The sequence below is a fragment of the Halichoerus grypus genome, chromosome 6 (genome assembly GCF_964656455.1).
Source record: "Halichoerus grypus chromosome 6, mHalGry1.hap1.1, whole genome shotgun sequence".
NCBI classification, from domain to species: Eukaryota; Metazoa; Chordata; class Mammalia; order Carnivora; family Phocidae; genus Halichoerus; species Halichoerus grypus.
In genome coordinates, this window is record NC_135717.1 from 43,674,250 (window position 1) to 43,687,466 (window position 13,217).

The 13,217-nt window shown below is 48.8% G+C and overlaps 1 protein-coding gene across 3 annotated transcripts in view; it reads right to left on the reverse strand.

Annotated features, from left to right (window-relative positions):
- Positions 1 to 13,217, reverse strand: part of PITRM1 (pitrilysin metallopeptidase 1) — a 44,343-nt gene that overhangs the window by 3,628 nt on the left and 27,498 nt on the right. For all 3 annotated transcript variants that reach the window (XM_078075083.1, XM_036088804.2, XM_036088805.2), the window contains exons 14-22: positions 10,677 to 10,815; positions 5,860 to 5,976; positions 4,696 to 4,828; positions 3,394 to 3,514; positions 3,215 to 3,291; positions 2,815 to 2,980; positions 2,473 to 2,573; positions 968 to 1,088; positions 161 to 232 (exon numbers count right to left, since the gene is read on the reverse strand). In XM_078075083.1, the coding sequence (XP_077931209.1) occupies positions 161 to 232; positions 968 to 1,088; positions 2,473 to 2,573; positions 2,815 to 2,980; positions 3,215 to 3,291; positions 3,394 to 3,514; positions 4,696 to 4,828; positions 5,860 to 5,976; positions 10,677 to 10,815 (1,047 nt within the window). The remainder of the gene's footprint in view (positions 1 to 160; positions 233 to 967; positions 1,089 to 2,472; positions 2,574 to 2,814; positions 2,981 to 3,214; positions 3,292 to 3,393; positions 3,515 to 4,695; positions 4,829 to 5,859; positions 5,977 to 10,676; positions 10,816 to 13,217) is intronic.

Consider the following 13,217-nt stretch of genomic DNA (forward strand, 5'->3'; position numbering starts at 1 on the left):
GCATGGGGAGCACAAGGGCCCCGGACAGGCCCAGGGCCTGCACCCCTGCCTGCAGGGGAGAGGCCCCCATGGCTGAGGCACCGGCCACCCCACACTTGACAGGGCACAGGTAAGATGGGAAACCGCTCTTTCCAAGGGGACAGGGACTATGCTTACTTACCGTTATCAGCCTCCTTATAACTTGGGGGCCACTAACATGGGTGCTTCCACTGGATCCACTGGGTGCAGGTTTCTGAAAATAAAATGTTTCCAAGAGAAATGAGAAAAATCCCAAACTCACCTTACACGGCTACGGTATGGTCTAGAAAACTCACGGCCAATAATAAGTGTTGGGGCACACATGCTTCCCTGTTTCCAGTAATGCTGTCTGAAACAGATGGGATTTCTGTACGGGCTTCCAGACGGTCAGGGAGAAGAAGGAGCAGGCCAGCTTCTCAGGGACTCTGCTTCCGGCAAGACAGGCCTGGTCTGCCCGACAGGGTCACGGGCGCACGAGCATCAGCTCAGTCTGCGGACTGTGCGCCTTCTCCAGGAGAAGGCTTCTGGACTGTTCTGGTGAGCTACATGAAAGCCGCTCTGTAGGGTCATGGAAGTGGGCGGCCGGTGCTAGGTACGACCCGGAGAACGAGCCCCGCGCTGGGGCGTCCCAGGCCTGCTTTCCCGGGCCACTTTCGGGCCATTCTCACGCTAGCGTCACGGATCTCAAACCCGCCACTCTTCCCCAGCAGGAGAGTGTTCACTGCGTGGCTCCAGTGACAAGGGAACACGGGACCGAAGGCTGTGCATTCACTTCTCTCCTGGATTAGCTAACACTGGGCAAGCCCCCCTGCCGTACTCTGGCTCCTCACGTGCCACGGGGGCATCGGGGGCATCATACCCATGCACGGCACAGTGGTGGGAATGAAAGGGGCCACCGGAGACCCTGGGACCGCGCGCTGTGGCCGCCACCCCGTGAGCACGGGCTCACCTCAACCACGTTCAGGCGCACCGGCTTCCGTTCCGTTTTACTCCGACCGACGTTTCTAACGAACTTTTCTACTGCTTTTTCTGCCAGAGACATCTGCTGAGGCGTAGCATTCATGGAGCACCTATTCAAAAATCACAAATATCTAAGAAACCATCATTATAAAAATAAAACACTGTTTTACTCATTCGGTATTCTGCATGAGTAACACAAAAAAGGGACCACTACATCCATCTGGTATCAAATCATGTTTAAAAGTATTAAGAAGAAACAGGAGCCCGATAAAGAAGTAATACAACCGTCTCCACCGCGCTTTCAAGTTACCAAAAAGGCTTTGCCATCAGGTCCGGGCCAGAGCCGGGGCAGGGCCATCGGGACACCAGGAGCACACTTCTGACGTCTGGCCCCGTGGAGAACACAGAACACAGATCTGCCTACCATGCCTTCGGACTTACATTATCGGAAGGCAGAAAACCTACATGACTGTCTAGAAGAGGAATCAGCAATGTGAACATGTGAACTGGTCATTAAAGTGGAAAAGTTTAAGTTGCCAAAAAATTCCTGTGCTCTCAAAAACATATTTGTATGTAATTCTTCTAAATCCCACAGAATCACAAATCTTGCTGTCATGTGCAAGTTACTTGAACGGTACAGACTACGGACCGTGTCTCTCTTTTCCTTTTTGGCCCTCACTCCTGAATTTAGTTTAATAGCAGGTACCACCATATTAATATGCTAACTGCATTCCAGGAACTACACCAACTGCTTTGGAAACTGTCGTTTATTCTTTGCATAAATCTACACAGTAGTGTTTTATGGACAAGGAAGCAGAGGGTCCGAGTGGTTACACTGCCCAGGACAGCATGGGTGCAGGGTGGGCAGGGCCCCAGGCAGTGGACACCAGTGCTGCCGTCCCGGATGGTCGCGGATTCCCGAGAACTGACCCGGGAAGATACTGGGGATCTCGACGAGGTACTACAAGCTAATCTAAGCCTGTGTCCTTGCTAGTGAGATGCTGAAAATACACCATCAATCACCTGAACATTTCATTCGCACTCACGGCCCTGAGGGCTTAAGGCTGTGTGTGACCGATGTCAGATGTTTTCTTACCATCAGGGAACTGTTCTCGTGAGAAACTGCGTTTTTACTCTGCTCTTAAGCAAGCTAACCTTTCCTGTCTTGCAATTAACTTCTGGAACCAACATAACTGAACACTTGCAAGAAATCTACTTTCCAGTTCTAGGATTAAATTAGCTTGCTTTCCTTCCCACCTTCTACAACATTAACTAAACTTAAAATATTTTTTCTCATAAAAAATGATTTCTTGATGATGATAACATCTGAGGTCTAGAATGAATTCTATGACCTATCCCAAACACTGTCTCTGAGCTAAAGTTTATGTAACCACAGCTTCAAGTGAGAAGAATCTAAAAACTACACTTAGGGAAACGGGAAGAATGAGAAGATGTCTGTGCAGAAACAGCCCGGGGTGGGGGGAGGGGTGCTACCTCATGTTGTCACAGTGCAGTACGTGTTCCTGGATGCGCGGGAGCTTTCTCAGCACCGGTCTGATGTCTGTCATTTCTGCGATCCTCTTCATCAGCCTCACCTGAGCCAGAGAAACCGACATCTGGAGACAGACCCCCAGGCAGGGGGCGACCACAGACACTCCTGCCCAGTTGGAAACCGGACAGGCTCGACTCGGGAATCCGGCTGGGGGATGGGCGGGCTGGGAGGGGTGGGACAAGGAGGATGAATTAAGAGAATCTTTCCCTATAAAATTTGGTCAGAGTTAGCTTTTCTGGGATATAAACAGTTTGTCACCAACTCTGGAAGACGTGGCTCATCACCTGATCCATCCCACTGAAGGTCTCCTGCAGGTCTCCCGTGGGCGTCAGGGTCCTGGTCGCCCTGACGGACGCGTAGAGATGCCCAGAGTCTGGGATCCCGTTGGACAGCTCTTGAGCGGACATCTTAACCAACACTCTGAAGTGTTCTTCTTCTTCAAAGCACGGGCTTTGTAAAAAGAAAAATGTATTAAGTTCCTGGAGACCCACCCATATCCCTTTCAATACCATGGAAAATTAATTACATGTAAGTTTTCAGATGATGTAAATACCCCCAGGAGTTACAATTAAAATCAAGCTCAGAAACCAACAACCAAGAAATGAGTAAAAACTCCTACTTTCACAGCACTTCAGACTCAGTCCTCTGATCTAGCCCCAGGATTAGGTCTTTATAAGTAGTTACCTGTTGAATATTTCACTCCACAGATGCATCATGTCTGGTAGGTTCCTATCGAGGCAGAAAGATGAAAAAAGCACACCCTGAATCATGAAAGAAAGAAAAGAAGAAATTATTTAAGAGGGAAAAAAAGGATGCTGGAGACGCGCTCTGGAGCACGCTGGGATGCGGAAGCACGACGCTACCTGCTCGTAAGTGTCCAGATGCGCGGCGTCAGGCAGCACGTGGGGTGAGGCGGCCATCCCGCCCGTCTTCAGCTCTATCTGCTGTGCCTGCCTCCTGTAGTCCAGAAGGCCACAGCCCAGCCTGTCAACAGCAACGGAGGGGCCCTGGCTGGCAGCGCGGTCTTGGCCGCAGGGCCAGGGCCACAGCCTCCATTCCCCGCGCTACGGAGGGCAGCCGTGCGCCGCTCCCCGCGGACGCTGGCGCGTTCGGGGAGGTCACCGGGCGGCTTCCAGGCTGTGTGCGCAGGGAGCACTACGCTCTGCTCTGGCGGGGCCGAGCTTGCCGGCCTTCCTAGCGCTCCCGCCCTCCTCGCCTCTAGAACGGCCTGGCACGGACGGCATCTGCCCACACGCTCACGCTCACAAAGGAGACCTTTTTGAGCTTTTAGGAAAAGCAGAAGTCGTCTCAGGTGGGTGATGCTTTTCCAAGAAACATCCTGTGCCCAACATAAGTAGTAACTCGGGCCACAGCGACACTCACGGGGTCCCCCGAGACGGCTGTGCCTCAGAAGGACCAGCAGGGGGAGCCGCGGAGGGCAGAGAATGTGGAGAAGGTCCAAATGAGGGGTCTTCCCCAGACACCTGCCAGGGTGCACAGGACCCACATCCTCTGGCTGCTACCCCGGGAAGGCTGTGCGTGTGGCACCAGGGGCGGCCGGCCTACCCCCTACAGAGTCTCCTGGCCTTCGCCGTCCCGGCACATGGGAAAGGAAATGTCCCGGCTCCGACTGCCGGCCCCTCAGCCCAGCACCCTCAGCCACCGGGACCCAGCAGAGGAATGGCGAGGTGCGGTCGCGTGTACTTGCCCGTGTTCTCACATCGACCCAGACACCAGCTTTACAAGAGCAGTAGCGATTACAGTTAGCTTGGTGGAGGAGGGCACACGACCCGGCCTCTCAAGATTACCCCGTGCCTACACGTCAGATTTAGTTACTTACATTTTCTGATTAAAAAACAATCATTTTCACAATTTTAAAAGGAACTAAATTGCTGAGATAGATGTAACTGTATTACCTTGTACTCTAGGTTTATAAATGGTTTAAAGTTCTACATTTTAAAATGAAAATATGGCTTTTGTAGGAAAAATTCTCAACAAATATATTACACATTTTACTTACACAGTTTAATAATACTATGGGTTTTTTAAATTAAAACTGTATGCTGATAAGTGATTGCTGATGCACTAAAAATAACTACATATACAGAAAAATCCAGGGACAAAATATGCAAAGATGCCCTGATTCCACAGTGTGTGTGTCTTACTTGGTAAGGACGCTGCAGAAGAGTGGGACGTAGGGCCTGAGCTCCTCGGGGAGGGTGTGGAGGCTGGCGAACGCTCTGAAGTACACCACGCCGTTGGTGGGCTGAGCACAGTACTGCACGGGGGTCTTGCCGGCTGGAGAAGCGAAAGGCAGCTAACTTTTGAATTGTGAAATCATTGTTTAGTATTTTTAAAATGCTGGTGCCTTTCAAGAATGTTTAAACTTTCTCTCAGCAAAGACTCCTACCCGTTCACAGTAAACACTGAGACAGTCTTCAACACTAAAATAACGCACGCCTTTGGAAGGGCTGGAACAGGAGCAGTGTTCTTCGGGCTCTGAGGCTGCCCTGGTGCTTGAGCTGGCCCAGGCCCGCCTCGCCCCACCTCCACAACCCCTTTGTGCAGCCCTGCACGCTGACACGGGACTGAGAGCTCCCGCCTGCGACACCCGACCCCACTCTCTCACCCATCTCAAATGCTGTCCGCCCCCCCAGGTCTGATGATCCGCTGGGCACCTGGCACCCCACGGCCTCCGGGGTCCCGACTCACTCAGGGGCACGTGCTCCTTCCAGCACCAGCACGGCACCGCAAACCAGCAGAGGGGGCGGGGCACCGACTCACAACCTGTCACTCACCCTCACTCATTCTCTTCATCCCTTCACTGATAAACCAAAGCTGGGGGAGACTAAAACACAAGTGGGATGCTACCCCCACCCTCCCGAGGCCTGGTCCAGAAACAGAGATGTCACCCATGCGGGCACCCCCATGCGCCAGCCGTGGTGAACAGAGGAGCTGGGGGAAAGCAGGAGCGAGACGCCCTGGAGGAGTGCAGCAGGTGGTCTAGACCCCTCCCCCCACGCCGGGGCACACCTTGCCCAGGATGGACTCTGGCCCCGACGGGCTGATGCTGCCCCCCACCCCCAGAGCCGCGAAGCAGGCCGGGCCGGAAGGAGCCTGTCCCGTGCAGCCCCGCCTGAGCCAGATCCCCCTGTGGTTGAGGAAGCAGCGCCCCCGCCAGGGAAGCACAGAGGTCCCAGCACACGAAGTCCGTGGGCAACGCACGGGAAAACCCACCCACACGCCCCGTGAAGAGCAAGCCTATAAAGCGCACGATGAGCTGCCTCACGGAACACATCCCCCCGTGGCGCCTTCTTCTGTGGACCGACCTGCCAGGGCCACCTCCAACTCCGTGAGCGGCACGCTGGGCTCGATGTCCGACACCTTCAGGGCCGGCAGACAGGAAGCGTCCTGAGGTTGGCTCTGCTGAGTCTGTAACTCTAAGCCTAGAGACAAGCAGGGGGAAGAGTGCTCAGCACGGCCACGGAAAGGTCTGGGAAGGTCCGCCGCCGCCGTGCGCCCGTACCTGCTCGCAGCGGCTCCCGCGGACAACCGGCCAGCCCGAGCGGCCAGCAGCGTGCTTTCAGCTCCCACTGCTGGTGCCCGGCAGACCCCTTCCCAAGCGCGGGAACCGGCCGCAGACACCGTGCTTTCCTGAACTCTCCTGTCCTTGCTGGACGCACAACTACTTTGCTGGGGGGGGGGGGGAGGCTTTGCTCAAGCAGTTTCCCCTCCACCCCCACATTGTATACTGAATCCTTGAACGTTCAACCCACTGTTTCCAGGGTTTTCAACCCATTTCCTGCTGGACTGAAATTTAGTAACTTTTATACTTGTCTATTCTGATTTCATCTGCACTAATCTCAGCACCATGCTTGTGTCATTACATAAATTTCACAAATTCTAGAAACGCTCAAGCACAGCTTTTCTGGGCCTGAGCCCTCACCGATCTGGTAAGAGGGGAGAGACCCCTCCTTCCTGGAGTCACAGAACTGCCCAGCCCATCGGGAGGGAACCCCAAAGCCTCGGCACATGCACCCGGTGACAGCAGTGAAAGGTACGCGAGTGAAGACCCCCCAGTTTACAGAGTTCTGTCAAACAAACAGATGGGAGCTTCATTTCCCACAGCAATCTGAGCTGGCCTCCAAGTCCGCCTCCCTGAGGTCCCTGAGCACCTGTCCCTTCGGGGGAGCTGCAGGGCAGCCCTGAACAGGCCAGGGACTGCTGCCTCAAAGGGCTCAGCTGCCCTCCCTCCGGCCCCTTGGGGGACCCCTCCAGGAGGCACTGAGGAGCGGGCTCCGGGAGTTACTGCAGACTTCCCAGGCCCTCCGTCACCTGGGTGTTTCCTCCATCAACTACTGGTGGACCCCTGCCCCTCGACACCTCCGGGGTCTGTATGAGGGAGACTGCTTCCTGCCGCCCCTGTGTCCTGATCCGAGACTGGCCCAGGCCCACCTGTCATCCTGAGCGGCACCCTTCCCCCCGACAGCTCCTCTCCAGAGCCCCAGGTCGGCACAGCCATCCCGAGCAGCTTCTCCTCGGCCAGGCAACAAGCTCCCCATGGCAGGCGCTACAGCCCTTCACGACAGCGCATGACCGCTTACACAGACATACACCAAACTGGAGGATCGTTTCAAGGTCTTCATAAATTAATTTCCCATTCCCACTGTTTTCACTGGTGGTTAGCTACAGATTAAACTCTGATTGAAGATTGCTCCCATGGAAGTCCACAACTAAGACTTACTGACCTGAAATACCCCTTAAATGCACTAGCAGGGCCTCCTACCTAATGGAACTCTGTGGTGATCTGTAAAATAAAAACACGTTTTTGTAACACAGGCCTCCATCCACTCACACGTGGGTGTGGACCAGAGTACACGGGCTTTCTTAGAACCAAGCCCACCTCCATGGCCAGGGCAAGAATCTGACAACTCAGGGAATGTATGATCTGTTGCTTAGGCCTGGAATTATGTTCCATGCTATAAAGGGCTTTAATCAAAAACAAAATGGGTGGGACTACATCAAACTAAAAGCTTCTGCACAGCAAAGGGAACCATCAACAAAATGAAAGCCAATCTACAGAATTGGGAGAAAATACCGGCAGGCCACATCTGATAAGGCACTAATATCCAAAGATATAAAAGAACTTATACAATTCAACACCAAAAAAGAAAAGCCCAAATACTCTGATTAAAAATGGGCAGAGGACTTGAATAACTCATTTTCCTAGAGAAGACATATAGATGGCCAAGAAAAATATGAAAAAGTACTCAGAATCTCTCATCCATAGGGAAATGCAAATCAAAACCATGATGAGATATCACCTCACACCCATCAGAATGGCTTAAGTCAAAAAGACAAGAAATAAAGTGTTGGTGAGGATGTGGAGAAAGGGGAACCCTCTTGCACTCTGGTGGGAATTCCAACTGGTGTAGCTACTCTGGAGAACAGTATGGAGGTTTCTCAAAAAAAAAAAAAAAAAAAAACCAAACATAGAACTACTATATGATCCAGCAATTCTGCTCTGGGCGTTTATCCAAAGAAAACAAAAACTCTAACTTGAAAAGGTATCTGTACCTCCATGTTCATTACAGTGTTGCTCACTGTGGGAACAAACTAAGTGTCCACCGATGGATAAAGATGTATATATACAATGGATTATTATTCAGCCATAGAAAAGGAAGGAAATCTTGCCATTTATGGCAACATAGCATTATGCTAAGTGAAATGAGTCAGACGGAGAAAGACAAATACTGTATGATCTCACTCATATGTGGTACCTAAAAAACCAAACACCAAGCTCACGGACATGGACAACAGACTGGTGGGTGCCAGAGGCTGGTGGGTGGGGTGGGAGGAATGGGTGGAGGGGGTCAAAAGGTACAAACTTACATAAGTCATGGGATGCAATGCACAGCATTGGTGACTCTGGGTAATAGTGCCGTGTTGCATATTTGAAAGTTGCTAAGAGAGTAGATCTCATGACTTCCCAGCACAAGAAAAATAAATCGCGACTGGTGACAGATGTCAATGAGGTGCGTTGTGATCACTGCACTCTGCACAGATGTCCGCTCACGGTGCTACACACCTGAACCTCATGTAAGGTACCACTGATACCTCTAATTGCTTGCTTACTTAAATCCACTTGGTAGACTGGGCTCCAATAGAGCACACATCAGATACTACAGTTGATCTTGGCCAAAATGCCAAGAAGCAATCAATATCTCAATTTAGAAAAGGAAGATGGGACTTGTCCACTGGCACTCCCGCAACAGAAGTGATTATTATGCAATTACGTTACTCACGATCAGCTATTAAATGTATGAAGAGCTTAGAATAGCTGTATGCAAAACAGGAACTCTGAGATAGAGAGTAAGAGGTTACACGCTGAAATTAACTCTGCCTTGACGAGATTAAGTCATCTGAAATTTAGCATTACTTACTTCCTATCTAAAGCCAACTCTACCACCTGACAAACCTGATAAATCCCTCACGTAATCCCAGCCAACTACCACTTTGGTGGGGTAGGTGGTGTCTGTGTGTCCTGTATACCTACTTTGGTAGATTTTAATGTATCATTTACATATGACAAAATCCACAGTTCTAAAGATGTAATTCAATGAGTTCTAACCAATACAATAAGTAATGTAATCATCACATCACGATAGAGAACATTTCCATCCCCCAGAAAGTTCCTTCCTGGCTCCCTGCAGGTGACCCCCTGCGCTCACTTGCCTTCTGTTAGTAGAGTTTTATCATTTCTACAGTTTCATATAAATGGACTCACTGAGTAGGTATTTTTTGTGCCTGCTAATTTCACTTAGCACAATGCTTTTGAGATTCATCAATATTGAGTGTATCAGCATTTTGCCCCTCTTTATGGCTGAGTAGTATTTCACAGTATGGATATACCATGTTGATGGAAATGTGGGTTCTTTCAAATTTGTGTGGACACTTTCATTTCTCTTGGGCAAATACTCTGGAGCAGACCACTGGGCCTAACAGTCCGTGTGTTTAGACAATAAGGAATTATGTAACTGACTCAGTTTTCACCCACACCTGCACCACCCGGACCTGAGCAGGGCCTCATGACCAGCACGAGGCCTATGTCCTTCACTGAGACCTGCCTCTTCTGAACTCAAAATCATACTGTATGCAGTGCTCACTTGGCAATTCACTATGGATCACAACATAACATATACTTTAGTGGCATATTAGAGCCCCTGGTAAATAGCAAGTACTTATAAAATTTGTAATTGAATAAACCTTATGCAGCTACAGTAATCCCCCCCTTATCTGTGGGGAGCATGTTCCCAACACCCCAGTGAATGCCTGAAACTACATGCATAGTACCAAACCCTATACATACTTACCTATAATCGAGTTCAACTTAAAAATTTGGGAGTTCAACTTAAAAATTTGGCACAGCAAGAGTAACAGCTAATGATAACACAGAAACTGACAACAATAAATTGTCGTAAAGTTACGTGAACATGGTCTCTGTCTCGCTCTCAAAATCTCTTGTTGTGGGGTGCCTGGGTGGCTCGGTCGGGTAGGCGTCTGCCTTCGGCTCAGGTCATGATCTCAGGGTCCTGGGATCGAGCCCCACATTGGGCTCCCTGCTCCGCGGGGAGTCTGCTTCTCCCTCTGCCCCTCCCCCAGCTCGTGCACGCTCTCTCTCTCTCTCTCTGATAAATAGAATCTTTCAAAAAGTCTCTTGTTGTGACAAACGGAGGTGACATAATGCCTCCGTGGGGAGGTGAAGTGAGGTGGGGACGCAGGCACTGCGGCGCAGGAGGCACCACTGACCTTCTGACAACAGAGCAGAAGGAGTGCCATCTGCCTGCAGACCGCGGGTGACCACGGGTAACTGAAACTGGGGACTGAGAAGGTGCAGATCGGGGGGGGACTAGTGTGCCTCTTTCCTACGACTCTTGCCTTTCCTGCTGAACTACAGGATCGGTCTCCTTAGAATGAGGGCAATCGTACTGGGGATAAAGCCATCACATCCAACGTTGACCTTCGTTGGTGCCCAATAAATATTTGTTAGTTGAAATGATACTTGCCTCCAACTATCCACTCATTTTATAAAGTTCACTGGGTTCGGGTGAAGGCTAGGGAGTTAGGACAAAATTAAACATCTGACCTTTTTCATAGATCTGCTGCTTGTCTTTTGGGGAAAGAGAGTCGACCTTTTGCTTTAGTTTTTCTGTCTCCATCCATGCTTGCTTCTCGGGATACTTGTCATCGGGTGTCATTGACAAAGTCAGCTTGTGTGGATTATTCTGCAACAGGTACAGCAACAAAGGCCAAGCTGAAGCAAGATCTCACTGGAGCCCAGCATGCTGACGAGCCTCCAGTACCGCACTCTGGGGCAGGAGGAGCCCGCACGTTTTGAATAGCGATAACAGAGCATCCCTCAAAGGTGGTCCTGTAGAAAGCCCCTGAGGCACAGGACACCCCGGCCACCACAAAGTAACTGTCATTCACACATGCTGGGGTTCTCACTATTAGGATGCTTACTGTTACGGGTACTATGCCTAAACCCGAAACGTACCGACATTCAACATTTTCTTTATACCTTACTTGTGCATGTTTTACATTATAAATCTTTGACTTTAGTCTAAGTCAAAAATAACAGAATAAAATAATGTAATCTTTATCTAATCGTCTTTAGAGTATTAACTTCTCAAAGATTAGAACTAAATTCTTCATTCAGCATTTCATAAATTATGAGGACGAATTAAATGTCCACCTAATGTAAAAACGTTAGATTTACTGTGCTTCTCTCATTCATTTCAACATGTGTACGAGCGTGCGTGCACACACACACGCTCTGCTCATCTATTTGTACTACTACAGGGAGGAAAGAGAACCAGACTATAGTATAAACTTTATATTAAGTACCTTGGAGTAACAGAGATGGCAGGTCAAGTGCCAAACCTATGCCCCGTGTCCATAATGGCATAAAGCACAACAGAGCTGCTCTTCATAGACACTACAGTCCAACCCCTGTGGTAAAGCCTTGTAAGTTCTACCACATTCATGACAGTCTACCAGGGCATACACACCAAGTACAAATGCCCTAAAGCAAATGTAAACAAATGAGCAAATGTCAAAAGAATCCATCATAAAAACAACCAAAATATCCACACACTCAGGTGATTGTTCTTGTATTCTCAACAAACAAAAGTCAAGGTACCAGATGGCTTCTCAGGTGAATTCTACCAAACATTTAAAGAGTTAACAACTAAGTTCCTCAAACTACTCCAAAAAAAAACCAGAAAGGAAGGAAAGCTTCCAAATACATTCTATGAGGTCAGCATTACCCTGATACCAAAACTGAAGACACTACAAAAAAGAAAACGAAAGGCCATATCCCTGATAAAAATCTCCAACAAATTACCATCAGCAAACCACATTCAGCAATAACATTAACACAATCATTTGCCAACAGATGCAGAAAAAGCATTTGACAAAAATTCAACATCTGTTCATGATAAAAACTGTCAACAAAGTGGGATTAGAGGGAACATATCTGAACATACAAAGGCCACATATGGCAAACCAATAGCTGGCATCATATTCAATGGTGAAAACCTGAGAGCTTTTGCTCTAAGATCAAGAATGAGACAGGAATGTCTGATCTCACCACTTTTATTCAACACAGTACTGGAAGTCCTAGCTGCAGCCACCAGACAAGAAATAAAAAGGCATCTAAATTGATAAGGAAGAAGTAAAACTTCACTATTTGTAGATGACATAAAGCACAACAGAGCTGCTCTTCATAGACACTAAACATAGAAAACCCTAGGCTCCACCAAAACAACTACTAGAATAAATGAATTCAGTAAAATTAATACACAGAAATTGGCTGTATTTCTATACATCAATAAAAAAGTAGCAGAAAGAAAAATTAAGGAAACAGTTTCACATACAATTGCACCAAAAAGAATAAAATACCCAGGAATAAACTTAACCAAAAAGGCAAAAGACCTGTGCTCTGAAAACTATGAAACACTGACGAAGGAAATTGAAGACAACATATATGGAAGGATCTACCGCGTTCACGGACTGGAAGAATTCATATTGTTAAAAGCCTATACTACAAAGCAATCCACAGATTCAATGCAATCCCTATCAAAATACCAACAGCATTTTTCTCAGAACAAGAACAAATCATCCTAAGATTTATAAGGAATCATAAAACACCTAGAATGCCCAAAGCAATCTTGAAAAGGAAGAACAAAGCTGGACGTATCATAATCCCAGATCTCAAGCTGTACTACAAAGCCGTAGTCATCAGAACAGTATGGTACTGACACAAAAACAGACACTTAGGTTGGCTGGAAAGACGGCGATGGAGGGACCCTCAGCTCACCGCATCCCAGACACAACTAGAAACACTCCCATCAACGTAAATAACCCAGAGAAGAACCTGAAGACTGGCAGAACAAACTCCTCTCCAAGTACAGAAGAGGTCACATCAGAGAAGGTAAGAAGGGCAAAGACGCAGTTTGGGAGAGAAACAAACCATGGCTGTCCACGGCAGGGAGGGAGCAGGTGATGCAGAGAAGGGTGAAAAACAGACTTTCACACTGGGAAGCCCACCAGTGGGGAAAATGAATCCCCATAACATCTGCCTGTAAAAACAAGAGGGGCTGAACATTGAGTTCTTACACCCAGT